The sequence below is a fragment of the Macadamia integrifolia genome, chromosome 11, assembly GCF_013358625.1.
Source record: "Macadamia integrifolia cultivar HAES 741 chromosome 11, SCU_Mint_v3, whole genome shotgun sequence".
Lineage (NCBI taxonomy): Eukaryota > Viridiplantae > Streptophyta > Magnoliopsida > Proteales > Proteaceae > Macadamia > Macadamia integrifolia.
Window position 1 is genome coordinate 1,420,624 of NC_056567.1, and position 21,737 is coordinate 1,442,360.

The following is a 21,737-nucleotide window of genomic DNA, read 5'->3' on the forward strand; positions in this document are numbered from 1 at the left end:
GATCTGTCCAAAATTTGGTATTGTTTCCCTTCCCATTTTTCTCAATGATCATTTTCTTTGAAGTTGGGAGGATACTTACAACATTGTTCGAAGTTATAGATCCTCTCTTCTTCAGTGTCATTGGATCAAATACTGGTTCGTTGGGGAAGTTCTAATTCTTAAGAATTTTGGCCCACATTGAATGTTCCTCAGTAATGAGTCGCCAGCCTAGCTTCAAAAGGAGGGCCTTGTTCTGGGTCTTAGTCTCATGGACCAAGACCTCCGACAGATTTGGGAAAACATATCTTATGTCATCCAATAAGATATGCATACGATATGCTTTTCTGGTGTGGTCCTTGTCACCATTTCAAGATTGAAGGTAGACCGAGTCTAATTTCCTCAAATAATTTTTGTCATATACCTTATTGATGAATTCCCCTATATACCACTTGCTTCGAGAACCCTCACCCTAATTTTAACTGCTTAGATAAAAAATAGGGTTGACCACAGATCCACAAATTCTTGCAATTCATTGCTGAGTAGAACCAGTTTTACCACTGCACCCTTAGGTAAAAAATAGGGTTGACCCTTTGGATCTGACTTATTGACCATGGTTAAAAGTACATCAAAATTAGGAAACAGAATCAGTTTTACCATTGCACCCTTAGGTGGATGTGTAAAAATTTTTACCCAAAAAAAACAAGAAGATGGGTAAAATTTTGAAACAGGTTCTTCTAAGGAATAAAGATTGTTTACCCAACCACAACATTTTATTGAGCATCTTTCCCTTGAAGATTTAACTCTAAATTATGGTTAAAGAGAACTAACTAACCAGCTATACACTGAAAATGAAGAATCATATAAAGAAACTTTTTGAACTTAAAATTGCATTTGTTGTGATTTCTTAAAATGGATTATTGACCTAGAACTTTAAGAATGTATACCAAAGGCATGTCTAGTCTTGTCATGCGGAAGGGTGAAAGTAGTGACTACAACTTTTACCCAAAAAAAAGGTAGTGAATACAACCAATGGATACCTATGAAGTGTGTAAAGGCCGTGGATCAAACTTCAGACATTTTCCCTCCTATCTGAGCAAGGAAAAGTTGATCTGATAGGTGAATCGGCCGATATAGATTGGAATCGGGCATAACTGATCCTGATTCCAAGCAATTCAAGACAGCCGATTCACACCTACAAAAACCTATACACTCTTTTTTTCTTCCTTTTTTTTTAGTCTGGGGTGGGGGGGGGGGGGGGGGGGGTTGGATCTGAGGATCGAGTCTAGTGTTCTAGGGGTCGATTAACTTTAAAAAAAACCCTGGGTTGGTTTGTCACTTCTACATTTCCAATGACTTCCCTCCCTTCTGGTTACTTCTGCTAGGCACTATAGCATCTTTAGTGGTAGAAAGAGTAAGAAGTAAACCACACGCGGGTCAAGGTAAGTTTCTTATGTAAGTCATTATGTTTAGGATCAACCAAAACTAGAAAAAAGCTATCCCAGTTAAAAAACTAATGAGAGGAGCAGTGAGATCTAGAGATGAAGTTGTCCAGCAGAGCAAAACTTTTACCTATATTTCCTATGGCAGCTGTAAATGAAACTTCGCTACTGTACAGACTCCTCTTGTACTTGGGTAGACAACAGATGAAGAATATAAAAAAAAAAACTACATTAACTGAATTTGAATCATTCTAAATAAAATTTTAGCCCTACAGCCACCTACATTTCCCAAAATCCCATTGTGTATGCTTCACGGTTGGAGAAAGCTGGCCAATCTCCCACTCAACATGCTTAAGTGCCATTGCCTGGTTTGCAGAATTATATCTTGTTCAACCCTCAGGATCTGTGTAGTACATTGGGCTTTCAGTCTTCATTCCACTTAACATGCTTAAGTGCCATTGCATGGTTTGCTGAACTGTATCTTGTTCAAACCTCAGGATCTGTGAAGTACATCGGGCTTTCACTCTCATCCATATTTGCTGAAGCAAAAGACTCAGATGATTCTACGGTTGAGGGGCACGATATAGTGTCATCAGAATCAGAGCCGACTTCGTCATGTATATTAATATGTTCTTCATTAGTTTCTGACACTTCAGATCCAGAAGAAGTCTCCAGCAGAAGCTTGTTTATTGCCCCTTTTGCAGTATCAACAAACCACTCATCCTCGGGAAGAGCACTGCAACAAAACCAGTTCTAATTTCCAAAACAGAGGCAAAAGTAGAAATTGTGCGGAATGCAAAAATACATACCTTTGTGGATCTATACCTCTTGCAGAGAAGGTTCTTATTGCACGAGCAATTATAGCTGATGCAATTTGATGCACGTGTCGAGATGGGTAACCACCACGAACAGCAATCTCAACAATGAAGTGCATATCAAGAACCAGCTGAAAAACAAAGTTTTATTAGAGGTCAAGGAAGAGGGGGAAAAGGAATACAATATAGAGCTATAGCAGGTGTCGGCTAATGTAAAATGTGATTCCCAACAAAATTCATATTTTTGGTCTTCCTGGAAATCGTAATATCAGAGATCAAAGGAATCACAAACCGTAGGTTATGTTGCATATCTGCAATATGACTGTATAATACTAATGATTTGACACATCTGATCTATAATTCCAATGAGTGGTACAAGGCGTAGCAGCACGAGCTACACGAGACATGTGATAGGGAGGCAGTGCATATCATGCAAGGTGAAAAAAGAAATGGGGGACTTGATCTCAAGTCCGGGCAACAACACAGCATTGCCAACTGAACCAGCTTAGGATTTAACACATCTAGCCAGAGCAACACCATAAGCAAGCAGGCTTGCTTCATTCTGAGCCACAAATCCAAAGAAGCAGCACAAAGAATATCTTTTGCACGTTGGAATTATACACACCTCTGATTCCTATATTCAACTCTGCTCCTTCAGCATTCCCTTCTACAATACTTCCTAGAATAAAACTTTTTCCTTGATTCCTAAATTTCTATATGTTCCTTCAGAAGTCATTTTTCCCTCTTTTTAGGAACTAGCTTCCCTTCACCCATGGTGAAGAATATCTTCAGCCAATGCCCATCATTGCATTTCGATGGGTGAAGAGTTTGCCCTGGGTACAGGAAAAGGAGCTTTCCCATTTTTTATATTCACTGAAAGCTAGTAACTGCTCTTTCATTTATTCACACTAAAATACCACTGTTGCAATGCATTCGTAAATCCAGTGCCTAGTGCACTAGCTTGCAGCTGCTTGAAGAGCAAGCGCCAGTAGGTCAGTGAATCGACTCCTGTCACATGGGTGTGTGAGTTCGTATTTAGTGTGTTCCACCCCGATGAGCCCATTTATGTGTGAAATTTAGGGTAGTAAAACATGCATTTTACATATTTAGAATGGAGCTACTTTGGGTTTTACGCTCTTTTTGCAAGTTTTATATTTTCAAGACCTTAAGGACTATCAAGCGCTATATCTCCAATTTTACACGAAAGAGGTCTTGTTTCTTTTCATAGTTGCGAAGAGGACAAAATTCTGAGCAAGATGGACGCGTTCAATTAAAAGTACACATCCGTTTGGTCACCCGTACAAGTGATTATTCTTTTCGGGCCAGAAAAAGAATAATGGATCAGAACTGAACCGAGATGTAGAACCAGCCCGTCTGTAGTTGTCCCAGGGGTATAAGGAATATTCTAAAATGCCAACAAGGATCGATGGACCACACCCTTAAGTGATTGAAGATTCGTTTTTGGTAACTACCTAGTGTAGTTGGTGAATTGTGTGCAAAATCCCTTGCTTATTAGGAGGTCTCAAATTCGACCCTCTTGGCTGCCATTTTTTTTATATTTTTTTAGAAAATTTTCTCTCTCCTACTCATCACAATTGATTCAAGCAAGGAATAGAGGTCAGCCAAAGGGGTTTCTTGCGCAAGGAGAGAGAGAAAAAGGAAAGAAAAAAAGAAAAGAGAAATAAATCCTGTCCAAATCGTGTCTCTCTCCTCCACATCATCAACAAAGATGTCCAAATCTTCAAAGCAAGGAAAGAAAATCATGTAAGGGATTGTGTGCACAAATGAAAAAGAAAAAAAAAAAAAAGAGAAAAAAATAGGGAAAAAACAAAAAAAATCGTCCCTCTCCCTTCTTTCCTATTTTATCTCTTCTCTCCCCTTCCACCTCATCAAAATTGTCCAAGAGGGATTGGACGTCCTCCTCTCTCCCCTATTCCCTATAAAAGGGAGTCCACCAAACCCTAAAGGGTTGTCCTTCTCTTGCTTTCTTTTTCTCTAATTTTTAGTTGTGCTCTCCTTCTAGTTCTAGTTCTAGTTCTAGTTCTTCTAAGTTTTTCTTACTTTAAACACTTTTGTAATTGGTTTTTATTTCATGAATACAATGTTTTTATTTTTTATTTTTATGGTTAATGTTATTCAAGTTATTCAAAGGTGTAATAATTTTAATTTCTAGTTCTAGGTGACAAGAACAAGCTATGGAGCATGTCTTTCAAGTTCAATTTTTCTCTTCAGATTTGTTTTCTCTAATACTAGCAATTTCAGATTTGGTTTATTCCAGATCTGGTTTTTAGTACTAGTACTATTCCAAATCTCAATCAAGTTTTTAAGTTCAAGTAAGTAGGCTTCTACAGTAGTCTTCTCACCCCCCTCTCATTCCCTCTTCTTGCTACCCTTTCATTCTTAAAGTAGGATTTAAATTTCAGTTTTTACTTTGATGCTTTCCCTTTCCCCCAAGGTTCATGGCTAGATTATGCATTGGCTTTGCCCCTCTCTAGCTATGGAAACATCCTTTTATTTTGATTATTTACATTACATCCCTTCCCCTAAAGCCAAGTAGCAAAACCCTTGTAAGAGTACTCTCTGGTCAAGTAGGGAAGCTCATATTGTTTATGGTGCATCCCTCGGGCTAAGTAGAGATACCTACTTGTGTGCCTCTCTAGTTTTTTCCCCTTTTTATTTTAATTATTTACTTTTTAGCACTTTTACTTTCAGTTTAATTGCGTGGTTTGATAACTTAAATTCCTAGATGTGAATGGTTAGGTCGTTCAATTTTTATTGCAATTTCAATTACAATTTCCCTAGATGTGTTGGTTAGGACGCTTTAGATGCATTTTTGTTAGGTCGGTAGTTAGAAATAGATCACCATAATTAATCTATGCACTTTCGCATTACTAGAAGAAGCTTAAAATAAAGTGGCTGATCTCCTTATGTTCGACCCATTAGCTACACTGATCGGTACGCTTGCAGTTACTTTTAAAATTCAAACACACCCCCCTCCCTATCATTCCCCCTTCCACTCTAGTGTGCATAAGTAATGGTTTAGATCCTATTCAAAATGCTTATGTCCAAGCAAATGAGCCATAGCCAGAAATTGAAAATTACTTATTTTAATAAATTCAAGCCCAGAAGAATATTAGCAGGTCATATTATGGATTAAATTATATTTAATTCCTTTCCAACCTTGACTCCTCAATAGAAAATTGTTTGCCAACCACTCTGTACTTTGGTAAGATGTAAAATGCATTAAGATATTCAATTGTTAAAGTGAAGTGAAATGAAAAAAAAGACAAAGTGAAACATTTGAAAGAGTCCGGTAAAATAACCTTCTGTTTTGATGTTCATAAAATTATTTTCATTCAGGTGACTTTAACAGCATTCACGCACTTTAAAATAAGTTTGCTAAAACATAACTTTATCATTACAACTCAAATTTAAGTAATCTTAGACTTGTTGGAAAGCTAGTTTATTGCTATACCTAATGCAACAAGTCTCATGTAAAAATAAAACCATTTAACCACTCAAACTTATTATAGAACAATAACATTTCTCTAAATTTTGATTTTTGAAGACTTAATGCGACTTAATGTTGATTTTTTATGATTTGATGTGGCTTAATGTTGATTTTTTATGATACAAGGTATATGTAGCATACTAAATAATGTTAGAAAAGAGGAAAAATAAATAATAACAATTGGTCGCCTTGTTGCCTAAGCGCTTAGGTAGCCCTCCAACACCTTGGTTCACCTTGGCGCCATGACAACTATGGTTTTAGGGGGAGTGTCCATATTGTGAAATGTTTATGGTTCAGTCTCCTCATGTGTTTATATTTTAGTTTCATTATTAGTTTGTAACTAGAGTTGTACTTGTACTTTAGTAGGTTTCCTACTTGGAGTAGCTGCTAGCTAGATATATATATTTATAAAGGTGGAGGACCACGATAGACTACATTCTAAATCCATCGTTGTTCAACAGTGTTATTACATTCTCTCTCTCTCTCTCTTCATAGGTTCTGCTTTGTTTTCTCTTTAGTTTTGTGACAGTTGCAGACTATAAAATTTTTTCTAGATATTACTATTTATTACCAAGGGAAAAGATGAGAAAGTGTTTCTCTTTTCAAATTAAGCTGAAGAAAGAACAAAAGAAGGTACAATTAGTAAATTATGTTATTATTCAGGGCTAGGGAGAGAAAGGGGAAGTTCAAAGGTGCAAAATACATCTCACTCTTGCTTCAACAAAATATTCTCACACTCTTAGACGTTGAGGTTTGGGTTACATCATGATTCTTTGCACTGACAGTAACAAGTGGTTCAACATCACAACCATGGATTGTCAAGTAGAGCAGGAGTGCCACCCCTTGGATGGTCACCGGCACCAAGTTAGACCACATCAACCCCCACTGATGTAGTAGGTTTTAGCCCAAATCAATAAGGTCACACAACATGGTAACATAAGATCTTCAAAAAAATGGTTCTGCATTAAACCTCTTGGGGGCGAAAAAAAGGTCTGATGATTAGAAATACCGAAGGTAGAACTCAACACATTGCATGCCACGTGGTTGACAGGTGTAATCAAATTTGGCGGGGCAAAAACAAAGGGTCACCTTTTTACCAGTGCATAGATTGTAACAAATCCACTCCCATGTAGCTCAAAATAGCTTTACTATTGTAGAAAAATCTCTAGATGGCCACAGAAGCATTTTCAACAACATAAAGAATAATTTTGAATTTCTAAGACATGATATACCTGCTGCAACCCAAGTGGCTTGAGGGAAGCTGAATCATCCTCGAACACATCCCAGAACTCCTTCTCATCAGATAACCACATAACAACTGTCTCTGTCACCCTGGCTAGCAAAATCTTCTGTATCTTCTCTCTACCTAGTAATACATCACCAGCAACAGTTGCTAACTGCTGCAGCTTTGCGAATAGTGCCTGCAGTAATGGCACAAAATGTCATTATCTCTGCCAGTTCAACCGGTACAGCAATCATCACATGGGAACATGCTAGAAAAGGTGATCAAGGAAAAGCAACTGTATCATGCTACATATTTTTTAATGATATAGAGAATCTGCTCAGAGGCCGGACCTCAGTGCAACAGTAAGGTTGGTTCGTTGGGAAACAGCCTCTTTGTCAAGCGGGGGTAAGGGTGCTTACATTATGATCCTCCCCAGACCCCACACTGTCAGAAGCCTTGAGCACTGGGTACACCCTTCATAGAGAATCTGCTCAAGTCCTTGGTAAAGGCTACAGAACTGTTTCCAAAAAGTATTGTCCAATACATTCATGCATAGCTTAATTAATGTTGTCATGAACGGGATGTAATTTTGAATCCATATTTGAGAATCAAAGATGAATTCCCTCGAGAAAATAATTGTTTAAAACTGGTATTTAAATACTGGGAAAAAGGAGCATGGATCCTGCACGCAGCCACAGGCCCCTGCAAAATTACTGGCCCGCCCCTTATGAAAGATAAAAATCCCACGCATGTTGATGCTTTCATGGGCAGTCTCATTGGCTCTCGTGCTGGCGCAGGAGCCGTGCTTCTAGACAGAAAACTCTTCCCCTTAAACACTAGAGAAAACCAACCAGAATTTTGGTAAGATTTTTCTTTGGATGTATCAAGCATCATGTCTATTAAACTGGCTGACACAGGTAACTTTAGAAGAAATGGTGTTTCTAGCCTTCCAAGGCCTAAGAAACAAAGTAGCAACTGGAAAAGCATCTGCCTCCCAGTCAGTTTTGGTCTCACTTTTGTTTTTTTAGAACTACACATTAACCTCACTTGAAAACTTGATAGGTTAACTAGAGAAAATGCATCACCTGGAACGGAAGTGTAGGCAGTGCATCCGAGTCCCAGAACAGATCCTCTCCTTTACCATCCAAGTATATCCGTGCATCTAACCTTGTTTTCCCTTCTCTAGAATAGATAAAGTTCAAAACATATTGCCGACAGAAATGATCTCTAAGCTTATCCAGTGAATGCTGGAGATGGCGCCTCCAATCCTTAAATTCTATGGTATTACTCACAGAAGATACTATGTTTTCAGCAGACCCACTTCCAGGTTCATTGTTTTCATTGTGTGTGCTCCAAATCCTTGATACAGCCATTGGTAACAGTTCATCAGAAACAGTAAATGCAGTTCCCAAAAGCGAAAGCTGTTCAGCATCTGTTTCAGCCCTAAAGTGAATCACCTCTCTCTGTTCCAGAAGATGTTCATCTTCAGAGGGACCTGGTAGGGCTTTAATCAGAGCATCCACATATTTATCAAATAGCTGAGAGATTCTGGTCAAAACAGTTACTCCAAAATGCGAAATAACTGGCAGTGTAAGCTGTTCCACCATATCCTGTGAAAGAAAATGCACAATCCGTGTAAAAATTATTATTAGCTTATTGCGATACATTTTGGCTGCAAGTCATCAAGACGGAGTTAAAAATAGAGTTTTAGAGATTGGACTGCAGAATCAAGACTAAACTTTTATGGATAATGATGTCAGAGTATGATTGTGCTTAATGAAGAAATAATAATGGGTTACTGTGATGTATGTGCTGCCTTTGAAGTTAAATCATATTCCACATTGTGATACATTTCACAAGTATACTACAAGAAACATGAGATATATTTCACAAGTATACTACAAGAAACATGAACACATGAATATTTAATAAATGCACTTCAAATAATTGTCATTTTCTCATTATTCCCTCCATCTTTTAGCTGGATGAAAATTTCAGCAATAGTAATGAATATAACATAGCAGAAGGATACAAAATTTGGATGTTTCAATGCTTACAAAAGATGTCTTCAACAAATACTATAAAGTAAATAGGTAAACTCACATTTACTATGAACATGAATCTCATTCCACTTTCAGTAAGCAAATTATTTGAAGATGATGCAACAGCAGATAACGGAGATGCAAATTGAGGTGACAACGGAAATGTTTCATCATTTCCCACCAAATCAAGAACCGTTTTTCTAGCTCGTCTGAAATTCATCTCAAAGACCTCTTCAACGTATGGGCGCAAAAGCACCAATAACAACTTAGAAAGTTTCAATCCTTGAGACTCCAACATTGAGCAGTAACTAAGACTAGCCTGAACACAAATGCTTGCAGCTCGAAGAGCAGAAGTTGTTTCAGATGAGGGAGCATTTTCCTTCACCAATCGCACAAATGACTCGAGTTCCCACTCTGCCCATTGCACAACTCTATTGGTATATAAAGGATCATCACCGAATATTAAACCAGATTCTTTTGTAGTCAGTGAGATTGCAGAAAACACAAGTTTAGACAATGTTGCAGAGCATGTTTCAGGGTAGATGGAACAAGAAGGCAGAAAAGCCTCAATGTTCTTTAGAAGGCGAGACCCACAGGCTTTCAAAAATAGCTGATGTGCCAAAGGACCTTTCCCCAATCTTAATAAACCAGAAAAAGTTTTCTTGAGTTCAACAATACTAGCTGATGGTTGTCCAGCAATCTCTATAAGCTGATCCTCAAGCATCGCCTTCCTTTTCAGAAAAGCAGACTTATATGAAGAAGTTTTGTTAGATGAAGCATCCCCGGCATCATTGAGCTCGGGGCAGCTTCTTTCTTCTGACACTAGAGCTTCTATAGATTCTTCCAGTTTATGCTCGGCCATGAGAATGTCAAGATTCTCCAAAAATGTCTGCTTCTGATCCTCCATTTCATTAGGCAAGGAATCCTGAACTTCTAAGACTTTCTGGTCTTGCTCTGATTCATTCATATCGCGGTTAGATTGGCTCCATTCTTCTAATTCACGACACACACCGCTCATCAAATCCTGCACAAGAATCCCTTGAGCAGATATATGCTTTTGTAGTTCAATCAGTTCTTGCTCCATTTCAACAACCTCTTCTGATATCCTGTAAACGGTTATATATTAGTGAAGAGACTTGTAAAAACTAACAGAAACACTTATTTACATAGGCACCCATAGAGAGGAATCTATACATGTATACCTCTGGGCACCTTTATATGCCAAGTGGCAGATTGATTGGTGCTCAAACTTTGTGGGATATTGGTGGCATCACCCTCTGTTTATGAGGTAAAGTTCAGCCCAAAATCCCATGACACAATCGATGAGTCAAATTTTACTCCAAAAGAAAAGGGAGGGGGGCACCCAATACACAATTTGTTCAATGGATGAAATAGAAGGAAATAAAGTTCTACAAGTAGATGCAACATGGTTAAGATTGCCCATGAAATTTGACATATGGGTAGTCCAAGGGTGTCCAAATATTTAACAATGGGGCCAACCAAGCCAGTTCACCACATGGCAGAAATAGTCTGTCTGTGTAGGGATTCCTCTCATCTGTGCCAATGAAGAAAAGCACTCACCAAAAGAAAAATTATTTGAATCATTAATAGTAAATTAAACAACAAAAGAAATTCGACGAATCAAGTTTGCAGAGCCTGAAGCAAGAAACACCTTTTCGCAGCATATCCTCGGCAGAAAATGAGAGAGATAAACAACAGTGTCAGAATGCTCCAGTAATAATTTCTCCAGCTAATGCTTGGTAATGGCTCTTTTTAAATGGAGTTTTAAAAATAAATCTTGGAATGGTATTTAAATACATGAGGTTCTAGTATTACTAATATACTCCCATAGATGCCTTTACATGATCTTTTTGAAGGCAATAGCAGGGGAAGTGCCAGAAGAGGAAGCAGACCCAAAGCAACCACATGGCACTACATCCATATCACATTATTGCTGTAAAGCATTAAAACATATTAGAGATGGGAGGTAACTTGGAATAGAAGTTGACTAAAATATAACGCTCACCAAAAACCTATTGAAGGAGATGCAAGCAACACACAAAATAGATATATCAAAAAAAAACTAAAATAAGAAACAGAATAAGACTTCCTAACCTCAAACTAGACCAACCAAAATGTACAAAATTCCTCATTCTGACCTTATATTCTCTACAAAAAATAGTAAAAACTACAAATGAACAAGTGAGCAGAAATGATCACGGGATTACCATACTGCTAATCAAAGGAAATCTGCCTCCAAGAGATAATGGTGTTTTCTTCTCTATAGGCTTCATATAGATAACAACTAATTTGAACTCATATTGCACCAATTTGGTATCAAAATAGCATTATACACTAAAAACTAAACATACAGACACAAATCCATTGGAAATTACGTTTTTCCTGTAGGCAATCATCTCTGTTAAACAATAGTAATATTCCTCTTCCAGCTTGCCCTTTATTCCTGTAGGTGATCTCTCTCCATTCCTCCATCACCCTCTCAATGTTTCCCACTCTTATAAAAGCAAAATGAAACATTGAGCATCCAGCACTGTTGACTTGATGTCAGCTAATAACCATACCACCAGAAAATGAAATATGTATTTTCTTTTTACATAACTATCCATCTTTGGAAGGTTGCTCCATTCCGACCAAGTGCTGCAGGTTCAAGTCGGGAAACAGCCTCCCTGCAGGTAAGGCTGCGTACATTATGACCCTCCCCGGACCTTGCGATGGCAGGAGCCTCATGCACTGGGTACACCATTATAACTAGCCATCTTTGGATGGTAGTTGATCTACATGACGCTAATTGTCGCTTAAAGTGTTACACTTCCATATCCTAAAGTAATTGACTGATATTCCAAGACACACCTAAGATCCAAAGGAATCTACCCAAACAAATATGAAAATTTCACCTTAGACAATTGATGTATCATGTGAAACCACCATGAAAATCTGATTCAGATAGAAGGATCTAAGAGAGCTAGGGGCAGGCCTAAAATGACTATAGGAGAAGTAGTGAGGAAAGACATGCATAGTTTAGGTCTGGCCCCATGTATGACCTCGGACAAAACTTTTTGGAGGCAGGAATCCATGTTCCTGACCCTTTTTAGGCGTGTTTTTTTTATTTTATTTTCTGTTTTTTTGTTATGGCATGCTCCTTTCCTTTCACTTTTACTTTTCTGTTGTTGCCTTTGATCGGATCCATGTAGCCGACCACATTTAGTTGGGAAAAGGCTGAGTTGTTGTTGCAGAAACCACCATGAAACATCTCAAGGTGTATCTTAATTAACTGAATAGGCATGCCTTTCAAAATCATAATTCCATCAAACTATAATAAGGAAAACTTTGAGCAATCACCTCCCTCTACAAAACCGTCCAACATAGCCCCCATCCAAGCTTTTTGTTAGCAGCTTTTAGGACCTCATGAACGAACTTAATAAAAAATGATAGCTGATGATCCTTGATTTCCAATACAAAAGCAATGCTCAATTAATTAGAAACCAAAAGAACATCTTCAACATGCATAACTTTATTCAACTTCTCATGATCCCCTATATCCATTCTCCTTGTTAATCAGTCTAAGGACCCAATTAAAGTTAATCAAAAATGTTCTCAACAAGGTGTAGACATTGAAATTTAGCCATCCCTAATTCCCCTCCTAAAGCTGGTCAGCCGCCCGAACAGTAAAGGTGGGTGACATCAGCAAGGGATAAACCGAGGTGACGAGGGCTTGGGCTGGGAAAACTGGATCACATCCCACACAAGGGCATACCTAGTGCACGAGGCTCCTGCCATTTTGGGTCTGGGGTGGTATAATGTAAGCGGCCTTACCCCTGCTTCATGGAGAGGCTGTTTCACGACTAGTACCCGTGACCATTAGGTCACAATGGAGCAACCTCACCGTTGCGCCAAGATCTGCCAAGAGTCCACAAATTCTACAGAAAATCCTATTCTCCTTTCCTAGACCCTGAGTCCACGCATTCTTTCACTATGTGTTCCATGTAGAAATTTTTCCATTGAATGACAGCCCCTTAATACCAAAGTTCCAAAAAAATAAATCACTAGAACAGCCGATGTCCCACATGGTTGTGTGACAATATCAGAATCGAAAACTAGTAACCATATTCAAGACGAGAGAGAGAGAGAAAGAGAGAGACTGAGGAAGAAGAGGCTGATAAGAGAGTAGCAATCGGTACTCACAGTAGTCTCCCTCCAACATATTTATATATCTCCACTTAATTACAAGTATACAATGAAGGTGATTCCTTGTCCAACAAGAAGAATAAAAATAGAAGTTCAAACTCACTAGGAAACAATGATCTAACCTCATTAGGAAAGAAATAAACTAAAACAAAGAAATTAAAACACAGCCCTGATAGGGAGTAGGGACACTCCTCCGATTGTAGTACATATTTTCATATGTTGAAATTGAAATATTGTCTAAGTATGCATATAGGGCTCAAGATTTTAATTTAAAATCAACAGAAATGCGAGAGATCCTAAGATATTTGCAATGAAACTTCAGGGGATGCTTATTTAAGCATACAGACACATCTAGGAATTATTAGAAAAAATCATTCCTCGAGAAATGATCCTAATGAGTTCGGTAAGCATCTAGATGGGGATGTAGTTACAGGTATGGATCCTCTCCAGGGAGCAGAGCCCAGGGAGCCGTCACATGGCCGGGAGGACCCGGGCATGTACCCCAACACATGGGCGCTTGCCCCAAGGTCGCCCCAGCTGCGGGATGACTCACTGGGCTGCATAGTCCCTAGAGAGGATCTTTCTGTTGCAGTTACATCAGTGAGTTTATCTCCAAGGAGGACCAATGCAGACGATAGAGAGAATTTGACATGAAACTATTCTCAAAAGAAAATCAGGTGCGTGATCATTTTGAGATGCTGAAGAGAAGTTTGGCCCTTGTCAACACCTTGGGTCGCCTAGATGCCGTGAAAACTATCTTTTATGGTAAAACCACAGATTTTTTTTTCTTGATAAATAACCACATGGAATTTGTAGGTGATTAATGGTGAAGAGAGAACTCCAACAATTAATACCTGAGGAAAGCTAAGTACTTTGATTGCATATTGCCACATAAATTGTCCACCGCATCCTTTAGGTCCAAGAGTTCACAGCATAGTTTTCTGATCCCCTGCATAAACATGGATACTCATAATTTTAAAACTTGCAGCTATCATCTAAAATATGAGAAGGATCAGTTACGAAATGCAATTAATGACCACCAAAGAAATGAATTTAGGTCAAAACCCTGTAAATATTGAAAGAAGAACAACCAGAACATTATACTATTATTTCAAAACAAAACAGTGAACTAAATCCAAACAGTATCTGAATGCAATTTGCAGAAATATACTTAGATACTTAAAGCATCAATTCAAACTTCCGCAAGAACTGAAACATATTTGTTAGTGTAAGCAACATGTTGTGCATTCAGGTGACAGTACTAGGAGACAACAGAAAAACTGAGTAATTGACCACATAATAATAAAGGGCAGGGCTTCTTATTTCTTCCTTTGTGTCCTCGATCTTCTTACCCTCTGGCTGGTCATCTTCTCCTTCCTCTCCTCCTCTAGACGACTTATGGTCCTGTCTCCCTCCCCCACCCCTGGGCCACCATGGAAGGGAAGGTAAATGTATTTGGCTTCCCTCCTCCAACGGGATGTTTTCAGCTGCCTCTGCTTGGTCTTATGTCAGATCTTCTGGGCCTCTAGCTCCCTGGCGCAAAATTGTTTGGTTCAAACGCCATTTCTCTCACCACAGCTTTACAGTTTGGCGCACCTTATCCAACTGTCTTCCTACGCAGTCCTTCCTCATCCATCGTCAAATTCCTGTTTCTCCCTCCTGCTGCCTCTACCCTCATGGCTCCGAGGACACTACTCACCTCTTCTTCTCCTGCCCCCTCCTCTCCTCCTCGGTTTGAAAAAGAGTCCTCTAGTTGTTGGCCCTCCAGAAGATCCATTCTTCCTCTAGATAGGGAATGGGTCTGGATTGATATGACCTTTGGTAGCTCTTCCATTTGTGACACTGTTGAAAAATTGGCTTTCTGTGCTACCATTAACCGCATCTGGATGGAGTGTAACATTCATAGATGGTCCTCCAATTCTCGTTCTACGGACAAGATTTGGAAAGCCATCTACTTCGATGTCTCCGCAAAAATTAGATCTCTTCACCCTCGGCCGATTCCTAATACCCCTATGAATAGACATATCACAGCTTCCTAGAGACTACCGGTTGACATCATTTCCCCTCCCCCTTGATGTTCTCCCCCTTCCTTTCTTCTGGGTTTTTTTCTCTTCCCCCTTGGTTTTATTTGTTGCTCTTTGCTCTGGGGTTAGTTTTGTTGTCACCCTCTCGTGTTTGATTTCTGTTGAGGTTATGCCTCCTTCCCCCCCTCTCCCCTTGGATATTCTTTCTTCTTGATTATGAATTTATTTATTCATCCATAAAATAAAAAAAAAATAAAGGGCATGGGACTCTACAATGTCCTGCACATAAATTTCTTGCCACATGGCAAGTCAGATGCGGCTAAAATTTTGTGGACAGGTAGACCCCAAGGTCTCCTGCTCATGAGTCATGAGTTAAGTTTCAGCCCAAATGGAGTTGGCCAAGTGGCAAATAGAGCTTTCAAAAAGTATAAGAGGGTGCATAACAATACGCAAACTGCTGAAAAATACAAGGATGGATGGCCATACATGGGATAGTACACAATTGAATCTTATTCCAGTATTTGACATGGGGACAACCCATGAGTTCCTAGATATCCAACTGTTCAAATTTTCAGGTCGCTATTCCATGCGACACAACTAGGAGTAGATAATTCGCCTTTCCAGATTAGAAAACCTTTTGCCTCCATAGTAAAATATGCACCTCAAGGTTCAAACACAAAACTGAAAATAAGGCAGCAAACCCATTTAAGGAAACAGAAGTTCATCACATTCTTCCATTAAAAATCTTATCTTAAGCATGTTTTCCTCAATTCCACATTTGAATTGACCTTCTTGGTTAATTATACATCAGCAATCAGCATACAAGTAAATCTAAAGAACCACGCCTACAATGCTGCCTAAGGGACAGGGAAAAGACCGTATAAGACGTCTAGATTTCACAGATTAAACTTGAAACCGACAGAACCCTACAGGAACAGAACAACCTAGAGAAAACATATTAAACATAATGTTGTCAAAGTGCCATCTCTCCACCGATTCAGCTTGAACTAAAAAGGATCCACACTGGAAAATGGATTTCCCTCAGAGATTAAGCTCGAAGATAAGTATGTTCACACCAGTCTATTAGAAATTAAAAAGAAAAAAAAAAAATAGAGGAGGAACCTTTTCAGTGTTGGATTGGTAAATGGCGTCGATCTTCGATTGTGGAGTGATCCACTCGTGAACTGGGAAATCGTCGTCTTCTTCGCTGCTCTCCATATTCCACCTCCCCTATCTGACAGAGTAACGCCTTCTTCAGTTCTTCCTTCTGTTTCTTCGTTCACAGCGTGAAGACGAGGGAGGAGAGAAGTCCACAGGATGCCATTGTAGGCTTGCACCTGTGCTATCGTGTGGGATGGGATCTTTTAACTTATGAGACCGATTTGGACGAACAAATTTTGAAAACTGTGTACGGCCCGTTTGTAAGAAGACTGAAACTCGACTTAATGTAAGCTTTATTTACGCTTGTGTCCTCTGATTTAACATTTTTCCTTCTCGTCTCTAGTTGGGGTCACGCAGGTGAGCCAGCTAACTCCCCCCATTTTTGTATTATATGGTGTGGAAAGAAGATAACAACGTTATACCTCCGTTTGTTTACATATAAAAAAGTGAGGAACGCTACCGGGTGACCACTGGGGCTTTTTCCGTTTTTTTCACCATCAGAATGGATAGAGGAATACAGAGTATGTTAAGTTTACAGTGAAGATCATGAGATGATAATGGATGAGGAATAGAGAGTATGTTGAGTTTACAGTGAGGATCATGAGATGATGAAATCCATGCGGATGGGTTCGGGTTTAACAGAAGATATGTGGGTTGAATAATTAATTTCAGCTGAGTTTTTTTTTATCTTTCGAGTCCCATCACACTAACAAACTTCAATGAATGCTCTGGAAAATCAATATCCATCTTAAATTTAAGTTGTTCTTTCGGAGAATGATCAATGATAAACTACCAATAAAGGACATTTTGATGAAATGGGTGTATATTGATCCTCCGTGTAGCCTATGTCTTACCCAGAAGGAATCTATTTTCCATCTTTTGGTTGGATGTGAATTTACAAGGAAGATATGGGCTTTAGGCCCATTGGGTTTCAAATTAGATCATCTTCCATTCGGTTCTGTTAAAAAATTAGTCTCTTTTTTGCTTTAGCTTTGGTTTTATCCCCAAAAAAGACTTAGGTGGGTTTTTCTCTGTATTTATAATCACTAGTTATTTCCTCTGAATCACAGAAATAAAACAATTTTTTGTCACAAAAACCGGATTCCCTTACCATCCTTAAGCACATTGATTGCGAATGGAATCACTCACAATAGTCTGGAGGCACAGGTGATATCTAACTCAAATCAAAATCTCACATTTACACCATTGACGCCAAGCACAATCACCCTTATCATTACAAGTGGCACTAATAAGAAGAAGACATTGCCTGCATGGGCAATAGCTTTTTTTTCTTTTAAAATCAATGTATCTTATGTGAAGCGAATTATGTTTTGACAAGAAAAAGTGGTGAGGCAGAGGCTCTAGGCCTTATGAATGGGATGATATGGGCAAGGACCAAGAAGTGGACTGTGTATGTGGTGTGAAGTGATGCAGACAACCTTAAGCTGTTTTTTGATAAATAATATGACAAACTTTTAACCTTATGGCCAAGGACTCTAATTATGCTAAGTTGTGAGATGGATAACCATCCCATGTCTCTTAGATTTTGCAGTATAACTGGACAGATTTTTAGGAGAACTAAAATCTATAGCTTATGCAACTCTTAGTCCCTTACTACTAGGAATCCCATATATAGAGAGGATATGGTATGCAATGTAAAATATTTCTACGTAATGGACCTGTTTTCTTTTGGCTGATTAAAAAAAAAAAAAAAAGAGTATAATGGATTAAGCAGTAACTAATCTAGGGCCAAAGAAGCAATGGTTGAGCCCTTATTTGTAAGGAGTGTGAAAGCCGTTAATCTACGATCACCATGGGTAAAGCTTTTTTTGTTAAATTGAAACATTGTTCATGGTAGAGTTGGTTCTATAAACGTGTGAGCCAAGATTAGTGTGGTGTGCTGGTGTAGTAATAAGCACTTCTAGGCCCTTTCTTGGCTATTGGATCACTCCAACGCTTTGGGTACTATAAACCCTCTGCCATCCATTGTAGTAGAGTTGTTTCATGAGCACACATGTGGGGGGTTAAGCGTAATTTCTTGGAATCAAACAAACTTAACACCTCGGCCAATGAGACAATGCATTTCATAAGCCCCTGTGAGAGGGCGTAGGGCATATGTCCAGGTATTGTTCTTTTTCCTTTTTATTACTTCGCCACACAAGAAAGAAAAGGAGAGCCATCAATAATTGTCAATGTCTACCCCCCTCTTTACGAATGGTTGGAATTACCCCCTAGTTTTGTAATACCCTATGGACACTATTCAAACTCCTTGACCATCGGTGGGGAAAAACTCAGTCATTTACTTTAACGTAAAACGTGAGAAAAGGTATTGAAAAAATAACAAAATTTTTATATAGAGAAAAAATTTCATGTAAAATATCATTTGGACTAAATTTTTTATGATGAAACAATTTAAGGGGAAAAGAAATTCTCATTCTATACTCTTAACTAATGCACACTCCATTGCCCATAGGATTATTATTTTTTATTCGTTTATCTCTCCTCCCTCACCATTGTGGATCCCTTATACGTGTGCCATTGGTGTGGTGTGGGAGATTCCTCCCACATCAGCAACTCGGGGAGCCTCTCTCATTGAAGGAAATTGGTGTAGTCCCTAATATTTATCTATTTTCTACTAATAAAATTTGATAAGGTGAATGAATCATGTTCTAGGTCATTTTTGGGGGTCAAGTTACATAAATGAGGCTATCCGGCGATCCAGGGCGGAGGTCAAGCGCAAGGGAAGTTCTTTCACCATTTTCAGTTCAATGTTTGTGGCAAGGCAAGGGTTTTCCAGTTTCTTTTCTAACCAATCACCATTGGAAAGCACCACAGAGAGAAAGCAAACTGAAAAAGGAAAGACATCAATCAATCAATCAAATCTTATGCCAAGGTAGAAGTAAAGGTTCTCTACTCACATATAAAGTTTCAGCATAAGGTCATGTATTAAACAAAACATTAAAAATTCTATGGGTACCAACTACCAGAAAGTTACTTGGACAACCGAGGGAAGCCTGGACATACATGGTAAGTTATTCCATTGCGTGGGATGGTAAATAGTTGAATTTGAGATGTGGGGATTGAGTGGGTTTTCTTCAATCCTTTTACAAGTATCTCAAGACCTACCTCCATTCATTGTGCATGTATATGTAGTTCCATTATGCTTACATGTGAATGGAGTTGGGAGAATAATCCTACATTGATTATCCCTAAGGCCTTCCATCCCCTCATATACCTATGAGTTCCTCCATCCAATAGTTTGAGGTTTTAAGATGGATATTTGAATGGATTACCAAGGGGATGTCTAGACATACATGATAAGGTATGTCATTTGGTGGAATTGCATTAATTACATAAAGACTCTATCACCCATCACTACCCCTAGTGACCACCAAGGGATCCTAGCTTGCCATATGAAAGTACATGTGTGTGGGTCTACGTTATCAAGGATCCCTCACCCAAAATACCAAGGAAAGTGACTCAAATATTTAATTACTAAGTTTTAGAAACTGAAAAGTCTTGTTGTAATCAAACTTGGTGAAAAAATCGTAACCTTTTATATATATATATACATATATATATTCCTTTAGTATAATACATTCTTTTTTCAATGAAGGTAAATTCTTATAATTTCACATGTGAACTTAAAAATCTTGTAAGATAATGGCAACTTCTTAGTAATGGTATAATGGTAAAATTCTCTTTTTTATCCATGATTGAAAAAAAAAAAAAAAAAAATAGAAATGAGATGAAGGATAATCAAAAGAAGGTAACAACTTTTAAGTTCACCAATTTGGTGACAACGAGGAGCTCCCTTTAGAAAATTATAAAATTGCTGCAAGGGAAAAATTAATAATAACTACAAATAGCAATGTTGCAAATATTAAGCCACTTCATTGGTTCATTTTGGGCTAAAATTGTATGAGTGCACGGGACAGTTCCAAGTTTCTTTATCATACGAACCTACCCATGTCTTGCCACGTGGTGGGTTATAACTCAAACTTTTTAAACTAAAACATATTGGATATTGAGACTCCCCTTTGTTGTCTGGTTGTGGTGGAGAGTAAAGGGTGGAAAATTATCATAAGTTTTGGAATTCTCTCTCTCTCAACCAAAGTTTGACTTGGAAGAGTTTGGTTAAGAAAAGCAAGGCCTAAATAGGAATAATTCCTCGTCTTCAGGATCTGCCATTCAAAGAGTCCATATTTGAATGTAGTGTCTTCCTAAACCTTTGGGTGGATTAGGATTTAGAGGTTGTTCTCTCCATAGTATGGCTCTTTCTGTCAAGTTAGCTTGGAGGCTTTCAAATAATTCTGGTTATTTGTGGGCTGAAGTTCTTGAGGCTAAGTATTATCAGATTCTTCCTTGTTCGACAATAATATGATGAAGAAATCTCTTGAATTGGTTTGTTGAATAATATCTGCTCAATCTTCTTTTTCCATTTGTGCTGAACCTTAGATGCCTGTATTACAAGGCATTTTGCACTCCTATGAGGTACCAATCCCCTATTACTATAAAGAGTGTGAATGAATTTATGTTTGGTGGTCACTGGAATGTTGGTCTCCCTTACTCCCTTTCCCTCCTTGTATTGCTTAGGCCATGTGTAAAATTCCAATAGTATCCCTGTTTTGGCCAGAATTTGAGTCCCCCCGCCCTTTTGGCCAGGTTAGTTGTTATGTATTCAGGCTGAATTAGGGATTGCCTATTCCCAAGAAAGAACGAAAATTTGGAGTCTCCTATGGAAACTTCGATTACAGCCAAAGTTTAGGATGTGTTTGGTTACATAATTTATTGGAGTTTTATTTCGGATTTGGCAATGAGTCCATAGAGAGTGTTTCTATTGAATGATATTTATTTTAGGATTTTTTGGAAAATTATTGGGTTACCCATCCCGATTTTTGTGATTCTTTTGAATCACTACTTAACATGGACTATTTATATGAGGGTTAGAAATTATGTGTTTCAAAAATGAGTTTTGCTATTTACCTTATTTCTCAAATGAACCACATTCAGCTTTACAAGTTTCAAATGAATTAGTATTTCTAAGTACAACCAACTCAAAAAATACCAACAATCAAAAAAAAAGAAAAAAAAAAAAGAAGAGAGAATCTCGTTTCACTAGAAAGACTTACTAATGAATTAGGTAACCAAACACATCTTTAAGGATTCTTTTTTGGAGAGTTCTATATTATGGCCAATTAGCTACTAAAGACCGTCTTGTGAATATTTTTTTTATCTACCATTTAGGGGTCATCTAATCATTATTTGTGATGGTTGTTAGATCTCCTCAATCATAGTAGTGGTTGGGCTTCTATTATCTTATTCCATTCAAAGT

At 38.3% G+C, this 21,737-nt stretch overlaps 1 protein-coding gene across 1 annotated transcript; it reads right to left on the reverse strand.

Annotated features, from left to right (window-relative positions):
• Nucleotides 1–1,523: 1,523 nt before the first annotated feature.
• Nucleotides 1,524–16,620, reverse strand: LOC122094126 (exocyst complex component EXO84C). The gene is made up of 7 exons (XM_042664818.1): nt 16,364–16,620; nt 14,072–14,166; nt 9,073–10,117; nt 8,055–8,579; nt 6,977–7,165; nt 2,228–2,364; nt 1,524–2,154 (listed from the first exon to the last, which is right to left on the reverse strand). The coding sequence occupies exons 1-7, from the start codon at nt 16,457–16,459 to the stop codon at nt 1,905–1,907; spliced, it is 2,337 nt and encodes a 778-aa protein (XP_042520752.1). The 5' UTR covers nt 16,460–16,620; the 3' UTR covers nt 1,524–1,904.
• Nucleotides 16,621–21,737: the final 5,117 nt, after the last annotated feature.

What these genes read in the sequence shown, in the direction of transcription:
- LOC122094126 (XM_042664818.1), bottom strand. Translation starts at nt 16,459, where the DNA reads ATGGAGAGCAGCGAAGAAGACGACGATTTCCCAGTTCACGAGTGGATC. An exon ending in AAGTACTTAGCTTTCCTCAG is followed by an intron (nt 10,118 to 14,071) that starts GTATTAATTGTT and finishes AACCGTTTACAG; the next exon opens with GATATCAGAAGAGGTTGTTG. An exon ending in AGCCACTTGGGTTGCAGCAG is followed by an intron (nt 2,365 to 6,976) that starts GTATATCATGTC and finishes TTTGTTTTTCAG; the next exon opens with CTGGTTCTTGATATGCACTT.